Below are 25247 nucleotides of genomic sequence, written 5' to 3' on the forward strand. Positions count from 1 at the left end.
CCTACTCTTAACACAATAAACTGAAAAACAAAGCATAGACTAAATGATGGAAACACATTTAAGTCTACATTAGATTCTCAGGGTTTGCTCTGCAGTGGCTTTGAACCAAAGCCCAACCAATTCACGCATTGGCTGATATGAGGCTGTCACAGACACATCGGTATCCCTGTTGTTTGCAGATACAAAAACTTACCAAAAAATCATTGCCAATATAATTTATATATATATATATATATACATTACCTCTTTTTTACTCCCTTATATCAGATTCAACATCATCCCCCCCAAAAATCGATATTGATCAAGCTCTACAGTGCAATGTCTATTTACAGTATGTTCATGTTTATGTTATGTTATGTTATGTTATGTTATGTTATGTTATGTTAGGTTAGGTTGTTTTTATGTTATGATGTGTTATGTTATGTTGTGTTATGTTCATGTGTATGTTTGTGTTATGTTTATGTTATGTTTATGTTAAGTTGTGCTTATGTTATGTTGTGTTTATGTTTATTTTGTGTTTATGTTATGTTATGTTGTGTTATGTTAATGTTTGTATTATGTTGTGTTTATGTATATGTTGATGTTGATGTTGATGTTGATGTTATGTTGTGTTATGTTTGCGTTATGTTGTGTTATGTTGTGTTTATGTTAATGTTAATGTTAATGTTTATGTTAAGTTGTGTTTATGTTTGTCTCGTGGACAGTATTTAAAGCAGCATGTAGTTGATGGAGCGGTTGAACCACTTCCCTCTCTTCGGTCTCTGAATGAAAGCTGACGTTGCTCCGTCTGTTTGCAAACGATATTTAGAGGAGAAGACGGAAGTAAATCAAGTGGGAGGGGACGAAGGCCATCACAGCTCCTGCTTCGCCTGTCACGGTAAGATGTCTGTGGACATTTTCTCTGCAAATTCATGGTGTGGCGCGTCTAAATTTAACCGCAGAAGGTACGCTAATTCACGGGGGAAGGTTTAAACTTGGCAGACAGATTAAGAGCTTAACTAGCCCGGCAGAGGCTTCCCTAAGCCGCTGCTCAGAAGGTCATGCCTCAGCGGCGCTAGCTGGAGAAGTGGCCGGGGCGCTAGCTGACACTGACAGGCAGCCTGCACCGCTGCGCTAGCATTTAGCACCAGCTTCATTCATAAAACCACCCCACTGCCAACATGCAGGAATGGGCGAATCAGCTCTGCGTGAGTAACCGATCGAGCAGCGCTGTTAACGATATCACTATCGACTCTAAACGGCCTGAACTTACGTTATCGTCACGTATTTTAATGCACCTCCAGCTATGCTAGCGTTAACGTCGATGTAGCCTGATGCTAACCAGCTAACGTTGCTGTACCCTGTGGCTAAGTTAGCAGTGTTAAGTTACAGTCAGCTGCTGTGACTCACTCATATTGTTGGTTTATAAACTATATGAGAGCACATCATGTTCACGCTGGCCTGGCAGCAGCGCGAATTGTCGTAACACATTGTAATCGGCTATATTGTTGCTAAAGGAAGCTGAAGTTAGCTTCCCATTCGGTTACCTGTAACTTGACTTAAATGCTGATCCACTGGTGATAATAGTGAATAGTTGAATAATGTTCGGATGGATTGAGTTGACGATAAGAGAATCAGACACTGACAGTTTCCTGCTTCTCTTAATGTTGTGGGAGGATGTTGGACACGAAGTCCAAGCACAGGGGTTTGAATTAGACTCGAGATCTTGTGGCCTAGAGGTGAAAAAGTGCTGGAGTCTTGTTTTTGTTTAATGTCACAAATGGAGTAAAACGTTTCTTAAATCGAAAACAGTGTTTTAAACAGTCTCTGGTTTGTCTGAGAGAATGTAATCCAGATCTGACCAGTGCACAGTGGTTTATGGTCTAGACCAGGTCCTATGTGGACAATAAAATGCTATTTTCTTGTTATAAAGTTTTTACTTTTCACTGGGTTCCAAACAGTCTCTAACTACTACGTCTTAACCCATTTGAAAACTGCATAAAGTGCAGATCAATACTTTTAGTTTTGTTCAGCTCTCTAATCAGTGTTTGTCTTCTGTGTCGATACTTGCTGCTTTGAAAGTTGTGTCTTTTTGACTTGAGTCTAAAAACCTGTCTGATGTTTGCAGCTGCCTGAAGCTCAACAGTAACTGAAACTAACACGATTAAGTTATTGAGATGTTATCGTTTAATTTCAGTGTTACTACTGGTGATGTAACATTGACAAGCCTCAGCCACACATACATTTGATATAAAATATCAGTTAACATTACGATCTGCTGGCATCATTATTCCTCCAAGTTATTTCTTTATAAATAAATCCCATTTGATTACTGTAAACGCTGTAATGTTAACGAACATCCGGACTATTTAAGGCAATGTTCATTAATAATATCAGTAAAACACAGCTCATGTTGTATAGAGATGTGGATATTGGTCAAGGGAAATCCCCTCTGACAAACAGTACAGTGTCATATGATTGAATGGAAAGTCATTTAAATGAATTCAATTATCAGCCATCTGTTACATTCAGTACAGACAAATTCCAGGGACTACATCAGTATTTCTACTATCCTACCAAAGTATCATACTCATTCATATGATCTCAGTGAGCAGTTTATTCGGTACACAAACTAAAACAACAATCCTAGCACTAAACCCTACTTTCATAAAGGGTTATAATATTCAGGTTTTCGCAGAAAAGAGGCATGAAATCCAACTTAACGGAGGATGCAAATTGCGGTGTTGTTGAATGTATAGATGTTTATACTATTTTCTTAACTTAATTTTTATCTATGAGGGTTGGTTATATAACATAAACACCTTTCTGTATAATGTAATTATCAAACCCACTCCTAAACACTTTTAAAATATAAGTATAACCCACAAACCTCACAAAGGTAGGATTTTCTTGTATTACGTTGACCTCCTGTGTACTTGAATAAACTGCCAAATTATTGTATAGATTCTGATAATACATGAGGTGTTCCTGTAAAAAAGTTTCACAATTCTTAAAGAGGAGAGGGAGACCAGTCACTGTTGTAGAACTTTGTTTAAAGAGAGGCACTGGATCAACAGGAAACTGCTCAGTAAAAGAGATATTGCTGACCCAGAAAGAGGAGATGTGAGCGTCCGTTTTCTCACCAGAATCCATTGTTATGTATTTTGATAGATGAGTGTCATTTGTCCAGGAGAAGACAGGAATTCCTTTAATTTCCCTATGCTTGCACTTCTAGTGTTTCCTGTTGCTCCTGTGATTGTCCCAAGCTTCAGAAAAAGACACAATCATCGTTTTCTCTCTTTCTGTACGCTGCAGGAGAATCGACAATTTGGATCCAAGATGACGGACTCCAAGTACTTCACCACCACCAAGAAAGGTCTGATAGCTTACTCTTTGTCAATTTGTTCGATAAATGGTTTTAACATGTTTAACGTAACAGTGCTTTCTGTATTTTGTGGCATGCTTAACTGGATTCTGCTGAATTATTATCTCTGCAAAGAGGGACCTGGACTTTTTTTTTTTTAGATTCACATTGATAGTGTCCAATTAACTGAAAGCTGTTCAGTGGTTTCAGAAAAATAAATTTGTGATGGAAGCACCACAGTGTGTTACACAATCACAATCATCCAGTCAATTAAATTGGAGATGCTTTTTTTAGCTCAAGCTGAATGGTTCAATATGTATCCTTTAATAAACACTGTTGTTGAATTGACTCAACTACAGCTTGGAAAAAAATACAAAGAAAAATGTTAGTACCCTGCTTTATGCCAACATTATTGCCTCTAACTTAACAGCTCTGGTTATTTAAGATCAGATTAAACATATGGAGCACTACTTCTCAGAGGTTTAACTGTCCTGCTGGGCCCCACTGCTGTATTTTTGATTTCCTCACACATCCCTGAAGCAAGTTCCCACACACGGATACTTATGAGTGATGGTGTCTACACTCTGTTTATTTAGGATTTCTTGAGACTCAAGTGTAGGAGCATGTTTCTTTCAGTGTCTGCCTTTCCTGTGGCTTTGCTCAGTGTTGCTAAAATCTTGTAGGAGATTGGGGGTGATTAACGGCTCACGGTGCCTGGGAAACTCTAAGTAGCTAGATTTAAAATTGACAGTGTAGGTCTTTATGGTGTAGTTCATGCAGAAACACTATAGCAACACAGGAATAAACCAAATGAAGATGATCTCGCTCAGTTTATTATAAAACACAATCATTGATAAATAAACAACAGAAAATCCTCTGTCATTTTTCACGAGAAGTTCACATCATAACATGACACTTTATTCAGTATCTCTACTGACAGTACAAAGTCAGAAAGAATCTATTAAATGTTGACAAATCCCAGGTAATATTTTTTCCCAGTATTAACTGTCTTGAAGTATTTGTACTGTACAGTACTCCTTTCCAAGCCAAACAGGCTACATGATGAATGATTCCTCTTTCCTCTTGTGTATGCAGGAGAGATCTTTGAGCTCAAGGCAGAGCTGAACAGTGATAAGAAAGAGAAGAAGAAAGAGGCTGTAAAGAAGGTCATAGCGTCCATGACAGTTGGCAAGGATGTAAGGTGAGAAAGGAGAAATAATTTCAGGAATATCCACAGTGTAATTATGTACTATGACTCAACACCTTCCACCCTGTCCTTCCCTCAGCGCTCTTTTCCCAGATGTTGTGAACTGCATGCAGACGGACAACCTTGAACTGAAAAAGCTGGTCTATCTCTACCTGATGAACTATGCCAAGAGTCAGCCAGACATGGCTATCATGGCTGTAAACACGTTTGTGAAGGTAAAGCTCAATCTGCCATAAATGTGCAATAACTTTTTGTAGTTATTGTTTTATTTAGTACAATGTTGTAAAACATGTGCAAAATGTGAACTCAATAGGAATAGTAAGTTTTACTTGAAATGTATCAGGAATATATATATATATATCTTTTTATTGAATAATTTGAAGGACAAATTTTCTCCTCACTAATTAGAATCAACTCATGCATGCTTTTTTGTGCAGCTGTAAATTTCTTCTTGAATCTCTGACATCAATGATATAATAACCAAACCTCAAGGTGTCAGTTTAGGTTAAACATTGTATTTTTTACGGAATATCAATGCAGAATGAAAATCAAAATATCTGTCGGATGATGAAGAAATAAATTAAGGATTGTGAAATAAGAATAATCACCTCTCTGATCCACGTATTCCAGGACTGTGAAGACCCCAACCCTCTCATCCGAGCCCTCGCTGTTCGCACAATGGGCTGCATCCGCGTGGACAAGATCACGGAGTACCTCTGTGAGCCGCTGAGAAAATGTCTGAAGGACGAAGACCCATACGTGAGGAAGACAGCCGCTGTGTGTGTGGCGAAGCTCCATGATATCAACGCCCAGTTGGTGGAGGACCAAGGTTTCCTGGACACCCTCAAAGACCTCATCTCTGACTCCAACCCCATGGTATGATTTCTTCAGGCATCCTGCTTACTTGCCATTGAGCTCGCCAGATTTCTCACTCAGGGGGACCGAGCTGGCTACAAACTCTGCTCTGTGCTGGCATACAAATGTTCCAACCTGATGCCAGACTGGAGTTTGTACAGTGACGTCTCTTTTGTGTCTTTATTTATAACTGCTGGCTCTTACTTTTCCTGTCAGCATTTATCTGTTCTCTTGTCTTCATCTTAAGGTTGTAGCAAACGCAGTGGCGGCTCTGTCGGAGATAGCAGAGTCTCATCCCAACAGTAATCTACTGGACCTGAACCCCCAGACCATCAACAAGTTGCTGACAGCTTTAAATGAGTGCACAGAGTGGGGACAGATATTCATCCTTGACTGCCTGGCCAATTACACACCTCGTGATGACCGTGAGTCCCAAAGGTAAAAGCAAACGCTGGCTTCATTAACACTGCATATCATTTAAAACCTATTCCCAGTAAACTCCATTTAATTTTCTGCTATCTCCCTCCTCATATCATTAACATCTACTAGCATCTGTGAACGTGTGACCCCACGGCTCTCGCATGCCAACTCGGCAGTGGTGTTGTCAGCAGTAAAGGTTTTAATGAAGTTCATGGAGATGCTACCCAAGGACTTGGACTACTATGGCACCCTGCTGAAGAAACTGGCTCCTCCTCTGGTCACTCTCCTTTCTGCGGAGCCCGAGTTGCAGTATGTGGCACTAAGAAACATCAATCTCATCGTGCAGAGACGGTAAGTGCGGGGAGATAACCTGGGGAGAAGGTGTCCTCACTACTCCTAAAACTCTGGTTATTGCTAGCCTGAGGAAAAGTTGCATTACTGTAGCATGGCACATTTCAGTTGCTTTTGTATGACTATCTAAGTCAGTTGCCACAGATAATAACAAATGTTCATGTCCCTTTTTAGCCCAGAGATCCTGAAGCACGAGATGAAGGTTTTCTTTGTAAAGTACAATGACCCAATCTATGTGAAACTGGAGAAGCTGGACATCATGATTCGTCTAGCATCTCAAGCCAACATCGCTCAGGTAACACATCCACAGCTGTAATACACTGTTGTTTATGGCGCTTTTTAAGAAAGAAAATATAATGTTGAAAAGATAATCTGCGTTACATGGATACATGTCTGCTTCGCTGTAGGTTCTGGCTGAGCTGAAGGAGTACGCCACCGAGGTGGATGTGGACTTTGTCCGTAAAGCGGTCAGAGCCATTGGCCGCTGTGCCATCAAAGTAGAGGTGCGTGCACATGATGTAATACTGTCATCAGATGGTTTGTTGTTTACATCCATGTGGCAACTATGTAGGTCAACGTTAAAGCAACAGTTAGTGTTTCTAGTTAGTGTTTATATGATGAACCAAAGGTGGCTCTGTCATCATGTCAGGGCTTTTTTGATACTGCCTCAATGAATTACAGTTGTATATCATGATTTTATGACTTCGTTGTAATAGATTTATCAAAAAATGCTTAGAAAAAAACCCAGTGTACTTTAAGGTTTACTTTTTTTTTGCTTTTAAAACCTGGACCTAAGTGACTGTTAAACACTGCAGTTAAATGACATTCAGACAACTTTGTCAGTTCCTCTAGTCATAACACAAGTACATAATAATCGGCTATATCTTGTTCATTAGAGTGTTTTAGATTTTACATATGTCTAGATTATTATTATATGTCTATTCTGGTTATATAGACCTATAATGACAACTTGTTTTTTCCCTCCATTCATTAGCAATCAGCGGAGCGTTGTGTCAGCACCCTGTTAGACCTCATCCAGACTAAGGTCAACTATGTGGTGCAGGAGGCCATCGTGGTCATCAAGGACATCTTCCGCAAGTACCCCAACAAGTAGGTTCCCTCCTTGACATTACATTTATCAGCACCTGATGTATTTTGTCTGATTTCAGTCCTAAAAATGTATAATGTGAGTGCTTTATTATGTAAATGCCATAGAATTGGGCACCTTCATTAAAGTGTGGCACTTTGTTAATAGGCTGGCCATTCACATAGAGACAGTTTTAGATGTATGACATTGTAAGACCTATTAAATGCTTTGCATAGCTGTCTGATGTTGACATTTTAGACTTACTTACCCAAGCATAGTTTTATTCACAAGCAGTCGCCCAAACTGTTCCACTTCACCGCCTCTCAGATTATATGCCCTTCTCAGATTATATTCTTTAAAATGGCAAAGCTCATTATACAGACAAAGTGTTTTCAGATTGGCCTTTATCCTAAATGACTTGCAGGAGAGTTTTCAGAGACGAAAATGTCTTTACTAGCACAGTGTGGGATTTGCAGTGGACACCACTTAACTTTTTTTCGTGATTGCACCTGGTGAAACGTCAGGCACATTACACTGGAGCGACTCCAACAGAGTGGATTCATGTGCCAGACAGACACCTCTGCCACACAGCAGTGCACCATCACCCCGCAGTCATGAGTCTCTAAGGCAGCGGCTTTGCAAAGCTTACTCCGCACCATGCCTTAGGCCTTAAGCTACACAATTCACTGCCCAGTCAAACTTCTGTCTTTTCTGGTAATTAGACTCCAACTAAATCTTTCCTCTGTGACATGTCGTGTAAGAAGTGCATTATGTCAAAGGAACTGGCTCTTATCAAGCGTTTTATTCAGAAACAGCAGCTGGTTGAGCATCTCACAAGCAAAGGACCCAAAGCACCAGATCTGTTGTAAAACGACAGTAAATATTGGATTTAGATTTGTCAGGCTTCCAGAAAACAGATCTACAGAGTGATGCTAATGTTGTTCTCTGTCTGCTGCTCTTCATGCTTTTGCTGTCTCTAGTGGTCAAAAATATATTCATGTAGCCTTAAATCAATTACTTACTTACTATGTAATGTTTTTTCTACTATAACATTTGCAAAATCGTCACATGTGTCTCTCTCCAGGTATGAGAGTGTGATTGCCACTCTGTGTGAAAACCTGGACTCCCTGGATGAGCCGGAGGCCCGTGCCGCCATGATCTGGATCGTGGGAGAGTACGCTGAGCGCATTGACAATGCTGATGAGCTGCTTGAGAGCTTCTTGGAGGGATTCCACGATGAAAGCACTCAGGTGTGTTGAGGAGATTGCAAGGAGGTTGTTCTTTCGAAAACATAAAAGTGCCTTTTATTGAGGTGGCCCCAATTATTTGAAGTCGGTGCTGGCAGTTAGTAGCTCACTTTGGTTTCTGGAGCTGGAAATAATTAAAGCCACCGGGTGGCTGCTGCTAAGCTCTGAATATGGAAGTGACATGCCACACAGAAACACCGAGTACTACAGAGAACTGGTTTAATTTAACTGACATAATTTTTGGTAACCAGGATAAATGAAATCCTAGATGATTAAATCTTTTTTGACTATGCTTAATGGATGCTTTTCTAGTCTAATTGATTGCCCCCTAAAGCTACTTGCCATTCATTAATTTATGCACATTCTCACTCACTGAGGGTACAACCAGTTTGGGTTCAGTATCTTGCAGATTTTCAAGTGCCAACCGGAGCAGCTGGGGATCAAACCACCGACATTGCGATTGGTTGGCAATCTGCTCTGCTTCCCGAGCCACAGCCACCACAGGATATGTGGCTCAGAAGCACAAACCTTTACACTGAAGAGCATCTTTCCTGAGTCATTTATTGGTTTAAACCAAACTGCTTGTGTAGGCTCAACCTAAGTAATAGATTCATGTTATTGCTTTGAAGAGGTTTAGCAGATTTATATTAAGTGATGTTTGTGGGTATAAGGAGAAGCATTTGCATCAAATGGTCCCTTTGTGCCGGGGTTTTAGTTTTTAGCAGGGTGTGGCACCCATGGGAAACCTAAACCCTGAGAATTAAAATAAGTTTAACCCTTGTTTTTAGCCACAATTGATTTGCACTAGCTGTATTTAAAATGAGCATGTGATTAGTCTTAACATTCTGTATGTGTTCACTCAACCCTCTAGGTGCAGTTGCAGCTACTGACGGCAATCGTCAAGTTGTTCTTGAAAAAGCCCACTGAGACCCAGGAGCTGGTGCAGCAGGTTCTAAGTCTGGCCACACAGGTGAGGGAAAAAATATGTCTACACATAGTTTGATGCATACATTTCACATTCCTGTCATCACCTCTGTGTACAGATGTGTGACAGCCCTCACTTTGCTTTATCCTAATCTGAACACACCATCCATGTCCTCTTCCTGAGGTCTGAGTAATGCTCTCTCATCAACATGGATTCTGAATTTACTTCTTAGCTTTTACTTTTGTATCTATTCCAAAGACTTTTTCATTACTTTATCATTCTAGAGACACAGGAGTATTGTAATGGTTTTATGAAACCAAACCCTGCACTTACCACAGTAATGACTGCAGTGGTCTTGGCTTACTCTGCAGGTACAAAGACTGCATTTTAATTGTTTTAGATAGAAAAAAAAAGTCCATCTCATATTTCAGCCACAATAATATTGGTATGTTTCAGTCTGTCAATAGTTACCAAACTAAAGATTCCAAAACATGTGCAGCATCGCTGTAAATTGTATGTGTGATTGTTTAAAGACTACGCTTGATTCTCTAGGTGGTCCAACCAGCATTTTAACAGTTAACATTTTTTAAGTGAGGTTCAGCAGACAAATTAGAATAAACTGCATAATGATATATGAACTACTCAACCATGTGCATGCTTTAATCAGTAACATAAAACAACATAATTGAGTAAAAAGTGTAATGCTGTGAATTATCCCTGTTTGTTGTCTCATATCCTGTAGAGCTTTAACGAGAAATATCATCATGGAAAGGATGTTGAAGTGTTTGTTTTTCATCATTAATTATACAAGGATGATGGAACATGAGGAACACCTCATTATGCTGCAGTCTGATACGGCACCGACAACTGTGGCTTCAAAAATGACTTGGGTTGAGGCAGAGTTTCTCTTAGAGATTGATATCGAAAAAAACACCCATCATAAGCTTCACACATACAGGCTTTTCTGTGGTGTTTAATTTATGTGTGTAGATATATTATATTTGTGCAACAGCATTAGCTACAACAGATGTAAAAACATTTTGCTCCTGCAGGCAAAAAGCAACAACAGGAAGAAAACACCCTTTATAAAAATGTATAGTTTCAGGTTGTCTCACACATCATCCAAATTCAAGATCTACCCCAAGGCTCGGCTTTTGAATCACTGTTCAGTCTCTCATATCGAGGCCAAGACAGAAAAGAGTCTAACATTAAGAATGTATTAAATATGCTCCATAAATAACAATCCCTCATCCTCATGGCTCCGTCTCTTACTGCAGGATTCTGATAACCCAGACCTCAGGGACCGCGGCTACATCTACTGGCGTCTGCTCTCCACAGACCCTGTGGCCGCTAAGGAGGTGGTGCTGGCTGAGAAGCCCCTGATCTCAGAGGAGACGGATCTGATCGAGCCCACGTTGCTGGAGGAGCTCATCTGCCACATCGGTACTCTGGCCTCTGTCTACCACAAGCCACCGAGTGCTTTCGTGGAGGGCAGCCGTGGCGTTCAGCACAAGAGGATCACTGGCAGTGTTGGATCGTGAGTCATCCTCTTTTCTTTATTTTTTTAACACTGCAGGAAAAGGGCTGTGCTTACTTAAGTTGACCTAGCTTCTTGACTCTGCTGTTTCCCTTTAGATCTGCTGAGCAACTCACTTTCCAGCAGGGTCATGTCGTGCTGCTTTGTGCCTTCAGCTCATTACATTTACTTCCATTGTTCAGACTGAGTTGACTAGATGGAGCTATGACAGCAGTTTAACAACACATAAGGCATACATTTTGTTTGAATCCCAGTCAGCAGATATCAGGCACGACATCACCATTTAAATACATAATTAAAATTAACGGCACTCTATTTGTTCCTGTCTTTGTTTATTTCTACTAGTGGTGAGAGTGAGAGCCCAGACACAGGTTCTGCTGCCGGGGTTTCTGAGGCACCTCCTGCTGTCATCCCATCCCAGGGAGACCTCCTTGGAGATCTGCTTAATCTGGACCTGACGCCTCCTACCACAGGACCACCACCCCCCTCCTCTGGCATGCAAATGGGTGCTATGGACCTACTTGGAGGAGGATTGGACAGCTTGGTAGGTGTTCCACACACTAACAGTTTGAGATAAACTTCCCGGTGCTGAAAAGCTGCTACAACACATCCTACTTGATTTTATCAGTGGGACCTGGTGACGGTAATATGTCTCTTTCGTGTTTTCTTTACTCTTGGTGCTTTTTCTTTTCTTTTCTCTCTTGACCCCTGTGTGTTTTCCTTTCTTTGTTCAACGCTGCACCTGCAGATGGGCGATGAGTCTGAGCCGGTAACTACGTGGAGGGAGAGGGCACCACATTTATAAACCATGTCAGACCATTTTAGAGGATTAATTTACCCACTGTTATTTTACTATAGTTCTCATGCATCAGTCTGACATGTTCATTCATCATTTAACGTCAGTTGTTACAGTGACATGTAGAGTAAGCATGCTGTTAAATCCTGGAGTCCGTCTCTTATCTCTGGGCTCTGCGATGTGTTTTCGTCTTTCAATCAGCCGCCCATTCCCCAGCGGACGGACACTCCTCAGTCACCTCAGCTCCCACATCAGTCCCCATCGCCCCCAGATTACAGCCCCACTGAGGTTGGTCCAGGAGACCACACTGGACCAGTAAAGGCCAGCATCAGCCTAGATCCCTTTCTTGTCCCCTGGTGTACCACCTTGTCCTCTGAGTAGTCCTCCCCCTAGCAGTTTATCTGTGCCTGTTTGCACTGTATTACACAGTTTACGTTTCCTGCTCCATTTATGTGTGATTTATTTATTTGTAAGAAATTGTCCTTCATACACAGTAGTTCAGCAGTTGCGGATATAAATACATTCTTTTTCCACCGTACCCCAACCTTTTCAACATCACAAGAGATGAATGTAGTGAATAGCACTTGAAAAAAAAATACTGTATTACAATAGACACCTAAAATGAGAAACATTCCTGTAATGGTGCATCCTTGTTATTAATAGTATAAACCCCATAGATGTCATCAATCACTGAACAGCGTTTTAGACCCTCACTTCCCGCCCTCCATCCACTTCCAACCTTCCCAAAGATGATTTAATGTTGCAACAACATAACTTTTTTTCTGCTTCAACCTTCTACCCAGCTTGGCGGAGACCTTGGAGGAAGTCCTGCTGTAAGTCATTTCTTCTACAAAGGTTTTTTTGGGCAACTCACTGTGAAATTGAACGTGTTAGGATAACGTGTTGCTTTGTTACTCACAGATGGGGGGTGGTTTTGGCACTCCAGCTCCAGCTGCAATGCCTGCCTCTTTCAATGCCCCGGTTAGCGGTGGTCTGGATGACCTGTTTGATCTCGGTGGAGGAGTTGGTATTCCTACGGGGGTGAACAGCGCACCTAAAACAGTGAGTTCTGAAAAGCTAGGATTAGACATATGACAGAATGATGTAACCATATGTGTCCATGATGTATCCATAATTAAAAAACTGATTCTATTCCTCTTCAGATTTGGCTTCCTGCCATGAAGGCCAAAGGTCTGGAGATAACAGGCACTTTTGCCCGCCGTGCCGGGGTCATCCAAATGGAGATGACCCTCAATAACAAAGCAATGAGTATCATGACTGATTTTGCCATCCAGTTCAACAGAAACAGGTAAAAACCACCTGGATGCAATGGAAGCTGAGATTTTTATATTTTTAGAAAGTTTTTGACACTTTTTCCCCCTGTGTGTTTCTCTGCAGCTTTGGTCTTGCTCCAGCTGGTCCACTCCAGATTCTCACTCCTCTCGGCCCAAACCAGAGTATTGAAGTTGCCCTTCCCCTCAGTACTGTGGGCCCTGTTATGAAGATGGAGCCTCTGAATAACCTGCAGGTAACACACTGTTTGTTTCCCTTCATATGTTATATCTTTCATGGCTTCCTACTGAGCCCAGGGCCTTGAAAACCAGGACAGCTCTCAGAGTATAAGTTAGCTGTGAGATGTGGCTGTGTTAAGTTTTTAATACTTAAATTAAAAACTTAACTTTGCTTAATTTGTGTAAGTCTTAATTCAAGTTGACAGTGTTTTAACTCATTTAATTTGTCTTTGCATATCAACAATTTACAGAACTAAAACTAAAATAATAAATAAAACCAAAATGTTTCCTATATTTCAATATTATTGGACCTGACTGCATCTCATGTGTTGTCTTGAAAATATGACTGAATTTCTCATCCTCCCCACTATTCACCAATACTGCTGAATTTTCAGGCAGTGAATAAAACGGAATTAAAACATGAAACAGCCGTCAGAGCGGTTTTGATAAGTTGTAAATAAAGAGAGGCAGAGGCGGGCTTGTTTTTGATCAGGGTGGTTCTTTTAACTGGGCAGAATGGTTGTCGGCTGCTCTGTGCAGCTGGAGAGAGAAGATAAGAGTGTCGAGGGATGATGGAGGTGGGGGCGGTCATTAGTGGTCTCGCAGCACATGACGCCTTTGTTTCCCCTGGCCTCGGCAGCCCTGCGTACCTTTTTACTCTACTTTGAAAGGGTCCATGTTATTTTTGTCTTGTTGGAGCATAATATTCCACATTGTCAGTGTGAGTGCTCTTCTAACAAGTGATTGGTGGTTGCAGTTTTGATTTTGATTTGATTGATCAGTGTATCATCTAATATGTGCACATGCATATCCTGTGTTACTGCCATAGATTGAATTAATACTCTGGAAAACACTGGCTTAATTAAGTTGACGAGCAGTCCAAAATCGACACGTTTAATTTACTATCATAGGATACTCAGGCAATTGGAAACTGGAAACAAATAATTTCTTGCTTAAAAATGACAATTATCAAAAGTGATAGAAATTAAATTTAAAAAATGTTGCCAATCAAAATGTGGAAAACTAGGATTTTTTTCCCTCTTAATTTATAATTTTATATATGCTTTACAAAAAGATAGATTATCTATTATAGTTTGTGTAGTCCCGCATTGCACCGAGGAATAAGATGCCCTAATTAATAATTTATAAGTCTGACTTCTTCTCTGGCTGAGCTCACTGTCCCTCTCTCAGCTCCTCTTTGTTCAGTAGCCTGATCAATATTACTGCCTGCCACTTGCAACAAGTGCAACTTGCTTGATAACGCTTCATGTGCAACGGACGCAAAACTGAAAAAAACTGATATCTCCCAGTGAAAAAGTGGTGTCCTACAAGTAGAAGACACCGACAAATGTGTCAAGAGAGTGTGTGGTGATAAGAGTCGACAGTTGTGACCGTGTGATGTCAAGAAAATCACGTGATATTCGCAGCGGAGTTAATTTGTCTCTTCCTGCCTCTGTCTGCTGCACCCTGCTGATCCACCTCTCGCCTGAATAATGCCAAGGATTTGATGCTGTTGTTAACGCGTCTGTGCAGAGAACCTCCCACTGTGTTGTGCACGTGTGAAAGGCAAACCCTGGGTAGACTCCGTAGCCAATTCTACGTATTTTACACACAGGTCATATCATATCTGAAAACTGCTTTAGAGAGTAAGATTCCCAATTGACCGGAGCCCTCTCGTTCAGTGAACAGCAAATCTAAACCATCAGTGCCCATCCTTGAAGGGCACTTGAAAAGTAATTACCCGTGAATTGCTTTTTGTTTCTCCCGCTGTCGTTTTCCTCCTCCTTACTCATCTTGGATATGTTTACTCTCGCAGGTGGCTGTTAAGAACAACATTGACGTATTCTACTTCAGCTGCCAGTACCCCATCAACATGCTGTTTGTAGAGGACGGGAAGATGGGTGAGTGGGTCTCGGCTAGATCTCTTCATTTAAAAGCCTGAAAACTCGTCTGACGTGAATGGCACTCTCATACGTCAGTCTTTCCATGAGTGTACATCATTGTGTCTGATCTGAGCCTGTGAAGAGGTCTGACGTAGGGGGTGTGTGTGTGGGGGGGCTGCACACTTGCTCTTTTGTACACAATGCCATTTCTGGGCTGTTTATTTTTCTCCTTTTTTTTCATGTTGCTGTTTGATTTATTCTGTGAAAACATGTTGGCAGTTCACCCTGCAGAGCTTCCTAATGGGGCTAGCAGCAGGATTGCTGCCAAAAGCTGCAAACTAATGCTCCAGAGCCACAGCAGGAAACCTTGTGTTCTAGTGTGGAATCAGAAAAACTCACAAACACGAATACACCACAGTTTACATTTATCTTTAGCATAAATCCTATTAATTTACTGTGTACATAATGTGTACATTTCAGCATGTGCTCTGTATTTGGACTAATCTCATGACTGTCTGTTCATCTACAGAGCGACAGGTGTTCCTCGCCACCTGGAAAGACATTCCTAATGACAATGAGTCCCAGTTTCAGATCAAAGACTGCCATCTCAACTCAGGTGAGAACGCCACAGAGAACAGAGGGTGATTGAGCTGAAGAACACATCCTGCACAACACACCATCTCCCACAGCATCTTTTAGATGTGAAGACAGACGAGCAGAGCAGCAGAGAGGGCAAACTCAGGCCCTCGTTACGGATGCAAATTGCATTTGATGAGAACTCATCAGCTGTAGTCCCTATTTACGTGTGATAATCTAGTTTTACACAAGCGTGAGTGCAGCTGAACTGGAGAAGAATTCCTAATGACAGCTTAATGGAGATTTACCCCCACAGATTAAATTTCTTCATGAACAGAGAGAGCGAACGTTTCCCATCCTGCTGGAGCGCAGCAGTAAGACAGACGCTGAGGAGAAAAGTTCATTCCAAATTAGCGACTGTATTGTAAGTGCACAGACAGCCTGCAGGGACATTTTAGGGGATGATAGTTGAAAAATAAATCCTTCATGGTTTATTGTACATTTAATGGTAGCATGACAGGAGTCAGTAAGTGACACTTCATACTGGATAATAACAATGTTAATTCACAGACATTCACAGAAACTGAATACTAAAAATGAGCAGCTCATTCAGATAAGACAGGATAGGTTCAGTTTTCTACAATTAAAATGAATAACTTTTTTTATCCTCTCAACAGACGCAGCCTCTAACAAACTGCAGGGCAGTAACATCTTCACCATAGCCAAGCGTACAGTGGAGGGTCAGGACATGCTGTATCAGTCCATGAAACTCAGCAATGGCATCTGGGTGCTGGCCGAGCTGAGGGTGCAGGCAGGAAACCCAAACTACACGGTGAGTACTGCATGAGCTGAATTCATCAGTCCTGTCACTGTTGTAGTTGCTGTATTAACTATTAGCTGCCAAAATAAACAAAAGCTGGGCAAGGTTACTTGACTGTTTTTACACTGCACATGCACAATCAGGGAAACTTATCAATAGTAATGTGTGTCAGTGTAACACAAACTCAGAACAGTTTATCCTGAAAGCCTCGGGGGCTGGTTTGTACATGAAAACAGAATGTCTGTCGGGTTCGGGTCGGCCGGTTCGTTTTTTTTCCAGGCTCTGAAAGGTTCGGAGGGAAATTTATTGCCTGAGCAGCACTCTGGTGTTAATCGATCCGATTCAGGGAAAGTGGTCAAAGACCTGTGGACACCACTGGGAATATGATCTGTTACCATTGTTAGTGTTGACAATATTATTAAAAACTAGAAGTTGTGAAACTTGATTTTACCTGTCCTGGGGTGATAAATGAATCTAAGTCTTAAAGGTAATAAGCAGGCTGATTTCTGTCTGGTTACATGATGCTTTTATATGATAAAAATAGATGTTTTTTAATATTTTAAAATTTCCATTTTTCTGGCTAATTAATTACATATCCCCATATTTAATTTGACAGAACACCTTGTTTGTGTTTCCTACTTTTTTAAGACCTCTGCATCATATTAGCGTTACAAGAGAAGGCAGTTTTACAACACACGCCGCTGTCGTTCTGGAGATACATGACATCACAGTGACTGATTTGAACCAGCAGAGACAGAGATTACTGTGAAGTATTGAGTGATGAGTGTGCTGGAGGGGCCAGGCTGGTTGATTGTGCAGTGATTGAAGTGTGTGTGTGCGTGCACATGTATTTGTTTGCGTCTCCATGGTTTTGTCGTCCGTCACTCCTCTTTGTCAGGGTGCCACGGTCACGGATTGTTTGGCGGGGAATTTCTGCCTGACCAGTCCAGAACGGTGACCTTGGCGGGTCTCTCCTTCCCGCTCATCACTCACACACTGCTTCAGATCATGTTTTTATTCATAAGGTGCTATTAACTGTCTTCTTGTATTCTCTCGTCTAGACAAGGCAATTTGTCAGTCTCCCAGCCCTCGCTCATTAAATCTTCTGAATTTTAAATCGTTTCACTGACCTTCATCAGTTTAGTCACCTAGCCTGACCTGGCACTGTTTTTTAAGTAAAAATTATTGGTACAGTATTTATTGTGTGCCATTTTACTCTGCTGGAGGTTTGGTACATTTGTTTTATCCCTTGCTCTAGATTTGTTATATATTTCCCTTGTGTGTCTGTTTGTGATGTAACATTAATTCAGGAGGTCGTTCTCTGCCACCATCAGCTGATACTGTACTTGCTCCTCCCTTTTGATATTTAAGTCCAAATGATTCCTCAATGTGGCTGAGAAGGCTCCCCTACTTTTTGCAGATGGGTCATAAATTGTTTAGTGAAGACACAGCTCGACTTTAAAGTTAGCTGTGTGCTGCATGCCCGGTGTGTATTCTGACGTCTCTGTGAGCTGCTGGCTGCTGCGTGGTCCCTGCACTCTCCTGGCACATTAAAGCCAAGCTGCCGTAGCCCTTTGTTGGCAGCTATTTTTAGACATGAAGAAGTAAAGCCCTGCCAGCGCTCGCTTTCTGGGGTTTTAATTCGCTTCAGAAGACGAAACATTAAAAAAAGATTATTATTCATTCCCATGACGTGGAGATGCATTTTTTTTCAGCACCTGTTTTAAGGTGTAAACATGACTTGGCCTATTTTTCGTATATATTTCCCGAACTTGATTGACCTCAGCTCTCCCTTGATGCCTCACTACTTTATATTAGAGAATTATAGCAGTGCCCCAATTACACACTCCATACTGCTGTCAGCCTGGTCCGACTATTGCCTTGTCTACACTACTGCAGATATTTTTTGGCCAAATATTTCTCCTCCACTTAAAAATAATAAAATAAAAATGTCCTTCGTATTACAAATGATATCCATCCAGACGAGACAAAAAACCTTCTACAAACGCATGCCGGGCCTGTAGAAAATCCAAATAATATTGGGCGAGGCAGACGCCTGTGAATGCAGATAATGTGGTGCAGTAAAGCGACATTTAGCTGCAAACTTGTAACTAGGCCTAACATTGCTAATCCAATGCAGAGAAAAGGCTTTGTTAACAATTAGTGAACACAAAATGATATATCATCCCCTCCGAGTTTTTATCGAGCAGTCAACATTGTGTTGCTCTGGTTTTGGTCTCAACAAACTCCTGAGGGATATGTTGTTAGCTGCTGAATGCGTTTTTGTGTTCTCCATGTTGTCACAAACACTTTCTTGTGGTTAAGTAAAGCGACCTATGTCTGCCTCTAGCTGGTATCATGTAAAAATTCTGTTCTATTAAAACGTTTCATTTCCCTGCACTTAACTCATCTATACGTTAAAGTAATTTTATCTGAAAATGGGGAGATCTCTTATCCTTTTGATATGTAGCATGGAGTGCTCATCTGCCATCTCCTGTCCCCATGGCAACTGTGTGACCAGTGGTGTTGCCTTGTTTTCTCTTCCCATATCTTGTGCTGTTAATTCTGATGGTTTTGGTAAAAGTGAATTCAAACATAGATGTCTCACATACTCCTTCACAAGTTCTATTTTGGGGTGAAAATATGGAACATACTGTATTTTCTATGAGACAGTTTATAGATTGGTGAATTTCTCAGTTAGACCTTTGTTGGTAGTGTTGCATGTTATTGAGAAGCCCTGTTGTAAACTATTACAGGGTTTTTAATGAATTAACTTAATTTGTCAGATCTTAAACTAACTGTTTGTTCATTCTATTCATAAAAAGTCAAATGTTATCTCTTGTTAACACATAAAGTTGATGAGCCAAACAAAAATGAATCTAACAAAGGGGCAAGCCCTAACCATGACTCATTCTTGAATTGATCAACAGCTTTTGCCTTGTAAACACAGTTGAGTTTAAGTATTTTATATTCATGATTAAGATGCATCTATATTTGCTCGACCCTGTTCCAAAGTTGCGTTGCGCATCACAAAAGAACATTTCCACAGACTCTGACTCATGCAGTGTTGTCAGGCTTCTTCATTTCTTGCAAGATGAGAGATATGTCCCCCACGTACATGTCTCATTTTTATAACCTTTGCAGTTCATTGTCATGGGATGAAGGAACAAAGACTGATAAGATTTAGTCTCTATGTTCCTACACACCTTCAGGGGACTCTCCTCCATCATTAATGTAGCTCCCTTTTTCTTGTTTTCTAGTTTCTAGCTTTCTTGATAGCAGGTTGCACTCAGTGCAGCTCAGGCATCCGCATTTCCGGCGGTAGCATCTGCATTTCCTCACATCTAACCCCCTGTTGACAGGAGCGTGGCTGCCTAAAATGTTGCCATCAGCAGTCTGCATTAGTAAAGAGCCCCGAGTGTAGAGAGGAAACACTGAAGGAGCTGCGATGTTAGTGCTGTATTTCACTGCAGCTCCATGATATCCACCACAGCACAATCCCTGACCTTCACTTGTTCCTCACTGAGGCCAGTGGGACATTCACATCAATGACTCACTGCATTTCTGCTGAATAACTGGTCAGCTGGTCAAGAGCCAGACCGATATTGATCTTTTGATATGGATAACCAATATGGATAATATCAGTATATATATATTGAAAATTGGCAATGATTCCTAAGATGATGCTATCGAACCCTTATGACAAATAAATGTAATTGAGGGTTCATGTTTTAGTTTAACCATAAACTTTATTATAAATAGCTATGACTAAAAGGAAAAAATGTCTAGATCCATATATATATATATATATCTTAAATTAAGAAAATAACATGCACATCTTTTCTAAATTGTTGATTCTGTAAACTAAGTTTTCGTATTGGCGCAGATAAAAGAAATCAGCTGGGGTTTTTTTGGCCAACAGAAACATTGTTGGAGCTCTAATTATAGTTCTAATGTATGTTGCAAAATATTGATATTAAATTCAATTTCCTGTAAAATAAAAACTAAAATTTATAATAAATACAAATTTAAGGGGTAGTGCAAAGGAAAAATAGTGACAAAAACCAAGAAAACACAAATTCACAAATAAGTTAATTGAAATGAAAACTGGAAGAAATTAAAGCTTCTCTGGGGACACTGGGGTTAAGGCACTGACCAGGGAGCTTCTTTCTCCTCCTGTCAACTCTCTGCTGTCTGATAATTGGCAGAAAATGCTCAAAATGTTCGCTGGAAAGTCGAGGAAATAAAAGAGAAATCACTCAATGAAAGTAGAGCTATATCAAACTTGACAGGTAATTACACAACTTTAACAAACGCCACATATTTGTGGATTTAGCATCTTGCTGCGTTGTCTGTACTTGTCAGTGAAAACCAGTCATGGATGGTCTGTAATTGCAGACAAGTGGTTTCCATTTCTCGCAGCAGAATTCACAGCCTGTTATACAGCAATTATTTTATCTAACGTTTTGAAATATGACTTAATATAAATGATATTAATTCTGATTAAGCATTAAGCATCAATGATACAGTTATTCCAAAGCTCCAGCTGCCGTGTGTTACCTTCCTTTTGGAAATAACCACTGCAGTGTGATGGAGGAGAACTCGGTTTGAGACTCTGTATCAAATCCTAAACCGGCTCCAGCTGGGACTAACATCAAAGAGCGAAGAGGCTTTCTCTATTTTCTCAAGTGAATTTGTGTGTCTGTATTTCTGTCTCTATCTGATAAGACTCAATTAAGAAGAGATTCTTTCTTCATGTCTGGAAAAATAATGAATTTTGTCTCCTGGAAACGAGGGAGGTTATTCCGATTTATTTACTCACTGTGATCTCATTTGTACCATCAATCTAATGCAATATTGCAGATGTTACTCATGTCTGAAGATCTTGCAGCTGTTAAATGTAGAATCATTACATTTGTGGAGGTTTGCAGATTAAAGGGTGCAATCTGCTACTCTTTTTCATTGTGCCAGTCTTTCTCAGTCATAAAGCCCAGTAAGGTTTTGAATAAATACAAAAAAAAAGGCCTGTTATTACTTCTTCATACTATTATGAAAGTCTCACTTCAGGAGCTTATTACACCTCCTAAAACTATTATTTTCCTCAGAATTACGTATTCATAAGGTCTCTCGTGAATACTGTGTCCTTCCTTCATTTCCTGACTGCAATCTATGCATAGGCCTGCCCTTGTGCCCCCCCCCCCCCCACCCCCACCCCCCCCCACACACACACACACACACACACACACACACACACACACACACACACACACACACACACACAGCTCACCTGCAGGTGAGGAGCCCCACCCATAAGTTGACAGGATTCATTCCTTAGGTTTGTGACATCACAAACCCTGGCTGTTTGGCTCAGTTTTTTTTTAGCAGTGCTGAAGTGACACAAGGCAACATTGGCTCTCAGATATACTGGGCTCCTCCTACAGTTGGGATACGTAATTCACTGTCATAAATACAAGTTGCAGTCTGAGCCTCCCCATGTACACAGCTCTACACATGGGCATTTGTTGTCAAGCTGGCGGAGAAGAAACTGGCAACCGGTAACCTCAGAAGCCAAACAATCATATCAACTGATTCGTTTTCTCAGGTCTGGCAGTAAACGTGAAAACCTGATATGTCACTAATGATTGGTTTCTTACTCTGTCACTTTTTCTTTTCCATTTTTTTCATTCCCTCCAACAATGTCCTCTTTGGTTTCTTCAGTGGCTCTGCCATGATGCCCACACTGAGACTGATGAGCTCCACCTCTGATTGTTGATGTTTGATGTATGCCACAAAGCAGGCATTAATGTTCCAGCATGTAACAGCGCTGTAACAATGACCGATGTGCCATTCTCCCTATCATGAGTTTGTGTACCATCAACATGATTTTAAAGGTGTTATTTTAAGGTATAAAATCTACCTAGTGTTGCTATAAGGGGGAAAATGGTGCTGACTGCTTATTTTGCTCAAAACGTTTCTCTTATCGTATAAAGGCACAAGGGGCAAGGCAATTTTATTTGTAAAGCACCTTTCATACACAGTGGTAGATTCAAGTGGGACATGTTAACATGTTTGTTGTACATGTTGGTGGGGGTTTGTTCATATAGATTTTTGTAATATGGCTATTTAAAATTCAATATATCAGCTTGTGTGTTGTTTGCTGTTAATGGTTTGTGTGTGTTGCCTGTGGTAACGTGTGTACTGTACGTTCTTAAACCTGCTCTGTCTGTACGTGTCCCTCTAAACCTCTTCTCCTCCTCCAGGTCTCTCTGAAGTGCAGAGCTCCAGAAGTTTCCCAGTGTGTGTTCCAGACCTACGAGGCCGCGCTGAAGAACTGAAGAACCCCAGTACGTTTGACCCGGCCGCCGCCCTCAGCAGACTCCATGTCACCTCCTCCTGCTCGCCCTCACCTGACCCCCGGACCATATTACCATTGCCGCAGTGCAGGAGCCAGCTCCTGCCACGTCGGGCCTGGAGACTGCACTCTTTGCTTCATTCAGCTGGTTAATGACCTACTGTCTCATTTTGAACCATGTTGTTTTTTTTCTATAGAGATGTCTGGTTCACTTTGTTCAAACCATAAATTACACAACATTATGTTGTGATGAATTGTGTGAAGGAACATATTTGAGACTCTTCCCCACCCAACCTTAATTAATTTGCAGACAGACGGCTGTGACACTTGTATTCCCGTGACTGTTTTCTCTGCATGAGGCTCTTCAATCATGATCTAGGCCCACTTCTCTGCAAACTGCAGTCTATTTTTAGCATCTGCAATCAGCAGGTGAATCAACACTGTGGGCATATTTATTTTTGGGTACTTTCTATTTAAACACAGCATAACACAAAGCTTTAACTCTCCTCATCCCTCTGCGTGTGTGACGTGGAAGGTGGCTGTCAGGGCCAAATATTTACAAACTACACTATCCTCGTCTTTGTCATTTTACAGTTTTCTTTAGTATCCGTGTTTGGATCAGATTCCTTCTTTTCTGCTGTCCCCTGAAAGCAGAACGACTGATGTGCTGTGTGCATGGAAGCTGTCTGTGTGGCCATTTTTTTTTATTTTTACATCAATATCTGCACAGTTTATAGACAAGCAGCAGTTGTCCACTCACTGCTCTCTTACTTAGTCATTCCATGGTTTGATTTGTGTCCGTATTCTCGTTGTGTTTATAGTCTTGTTAGTGCGGCAAACCGGGAGAGAGCCTTGGGCGTAAAGGATTTTGTATTTGCGGCTTTCGCCTGCATCAGTGGCAGCCACTCGAGCTCTCTCTGCCACTTTGCTATCGCTTTATCCTCATCGCAGCTTTTCAAGCACCATGGCAGCCTGAGATGAAGGCTCAGGTGAGAACTTATGACGTCCTGGTTTGTAACACTTGTGAGTGCACATGTAGGTAGCGCACACTGGCTTAGCTGAAACCAGGCTAGAACAACATCCAGTAACCCTGTTGTACCCACAGACTCTAAAGATTTATTGTATTCCTTCTCGAGTCATTACACCCAAGCCCTTTTTATCGACTCTGCGGGATGTATGCACCTACGGTAACACCTCACGCAGATTACAACAGAGGTGGCTGTGTGTTCTGAGTGTGTGTCTTTGTGTGTGGTGACGGCTGATTCATATGAAATGCTGTTTTAAAAAAAAAGTGAAGTGTTTAATCAGATGGTTTTTTTTGATTGATATGATTTTGTTCATTCTGTGTGCATCATTTGAAAAAACAACTATTAAAAGACTTGATAAATTCACATGTTTAGGTTTTTTCGTTAGTATTTAGAGATTTTTTCGGGTGGCACATTCTGCTGATTCCAAAGTCTCAGTGTCACTGGATTCAAAACCTTATCTCAGTTTTATTTGCTGTCTAAAGTCCACATGCCCAAAGTCCCTGTTACCCAGTGGGCCTTGAGTCCACACACTAGACTTTCTATCCACTGATGAGCTCTTAGGTTTTCACGTGTTCTCTAATTGTTCACTCTGCTCCGTGTTATAGATCCAACAGCCGTCACAGCAGCGTCTCTCTCATTTAGCCGTGACCCTCGACTGAAGTCTGAGGTTCCTCCACAGTCCAGTGCATCTTTAAGTCAGAGCAGCTTTTTAAAGTCCCACCTGCTCGTCAAAGCTTAACCAGGATTTCAGCTGCGTGACCTTAACGTGGAACACAAACACCTCGGCTCTGTTCCACGGTGCATTACAAAGGTCGGCAATGATCAAACATCCAGACTTACTGACAAGAGACTAGTCTTCTAATGAATGATCTATAATACTGATCCTGTGATAAATGCATTCCAATAGGGGGCGCTACTACATTGCACTAATGTGAAGGCTATGCCCCGAGGAACACTTGTTGTTCAGAGGAAAGTAATTGTTGCTTTGTACTGTAATATAGATTTACAATATTATAACCAAGGTCACAAAAAAGCCATGAATCCCAAAAATATTTCACCAAACATATTTTATTTAGTCATTCAAGTATATAAATACAGTTTAATATTTGTATAATACGAAGAGCAACTGTTTTATTCATTAAATCTTTCTTTTAACTTGAATACATTGAGGTCAAGACCATTTACAATGTGGCCGAGTATAGAAAATAAACAAAATACTTCAACACACCAAAAAAAGACAAAAAGCAGTGATATTTACAACAGAAAAAGAAAACAATGTATTTAAAGCAAATTAATCAATTAAAACAGA

At 40.9% G+C, this 25247-nt stretch overlaps 1 protein-coding gene across 5 annotated transcripts; it reads left to right on the forward strand.

The window, feature by feature from the left end:
- The first annotated feature begins 747 nt into the window (after window positions 1-747).
- On the forward strand, window positions 748-24301 carry ap1b1 (adaptor related protein complex 1 subunit beta 1). Of its 5 annotated transcripts, XM_034595073.1 has the most exons (24): window positions 983-1187; window positions 3295-3355; window positions 4439-4544; window positions 4630-4765; window positions 5181-5426; window positions 5653-5843; window positions 5955-6176; window positions 6351-6471; window positions 6584-6679; window positions 7171-7286; window positions 8348-8513; window positions 9382-9480; window positions 10713-10972; window positions 11318-11516; window positions 11721-11741; window positions 11970-12056; window positions 12572-12601; window positions 12690-12830; window positions 12932-13077; window positions 13167-13296; window positions 15096-15180; window positions 15692-15778; window positions 16416-16570; window positions 22819-24301. In XM_034595073.1, exons 1-24 carry the CDS (start codon window positions 1161-1163, stop codon window positions 22891-22893), a joined length of 3003 nt encoding a protein of 1000 aa, XP_034450964.1. In that variant the 5' UTR covers window positions 983-1160; the 3' UTR covers window positions 22894-24301. The 5 variants fall into 5 exon arrangements, with proteins under 5 accessions (XP_034450962.1, XP_034450963.1, XP_034450964.1 ...); XM_034595071.1 differs by lacking the exons at window positions 983-1187; window positions 11970-12056 and adding an exon at window positions 748-877 and having other exon boundaries at window positions 22819-24201; XM_034595069.1 differs by lacking the exon at window positions 11970-12056 and having other exon boundaries at window positions 984-1187; window positions 22819-24201.
- The last annotated feature ends 946 nt before the right edge of the window (window positions 24302-25247 follow it).

Source organism: Hippoglossus hippoglossus, chromosome 9 (assembly GCF_009819705.1).
Source record: "Hippoglossus hippoglossus isolate fHipHip1 chromosome 9, fHipHip1.pri, whole genome shotgun sequence".
NCBI classification, from domain to species: Eukaryota; Metazoa; Chordata; class Actinopteri; order Pleuronectiformes; family Pleuronectidae; genus Hippoglossus; species Hippoglossus hippoglossus.

Coding starts and splice junctions, on each gene's coding strand:
- ap1b1 (XM_034595073.1), top strand. CDS start 1,161: ATGCAGGAATGGGCGAATCAGCTCTGC. Junction 4,766..5,180: donor CTGTAAACACGTTTGTGAAG/GTAAAGCTCAAT, acceptor CACGTATTCCAG/GACTGTGAAGACCCCAACCC. Junction 15,779..16,415: donor AGACTGCCATCTCAACTCAG/GTGAGAACGCCA, acceptor TCCTCTCAACAG/ACGCAGCCTCTAACAAACTG.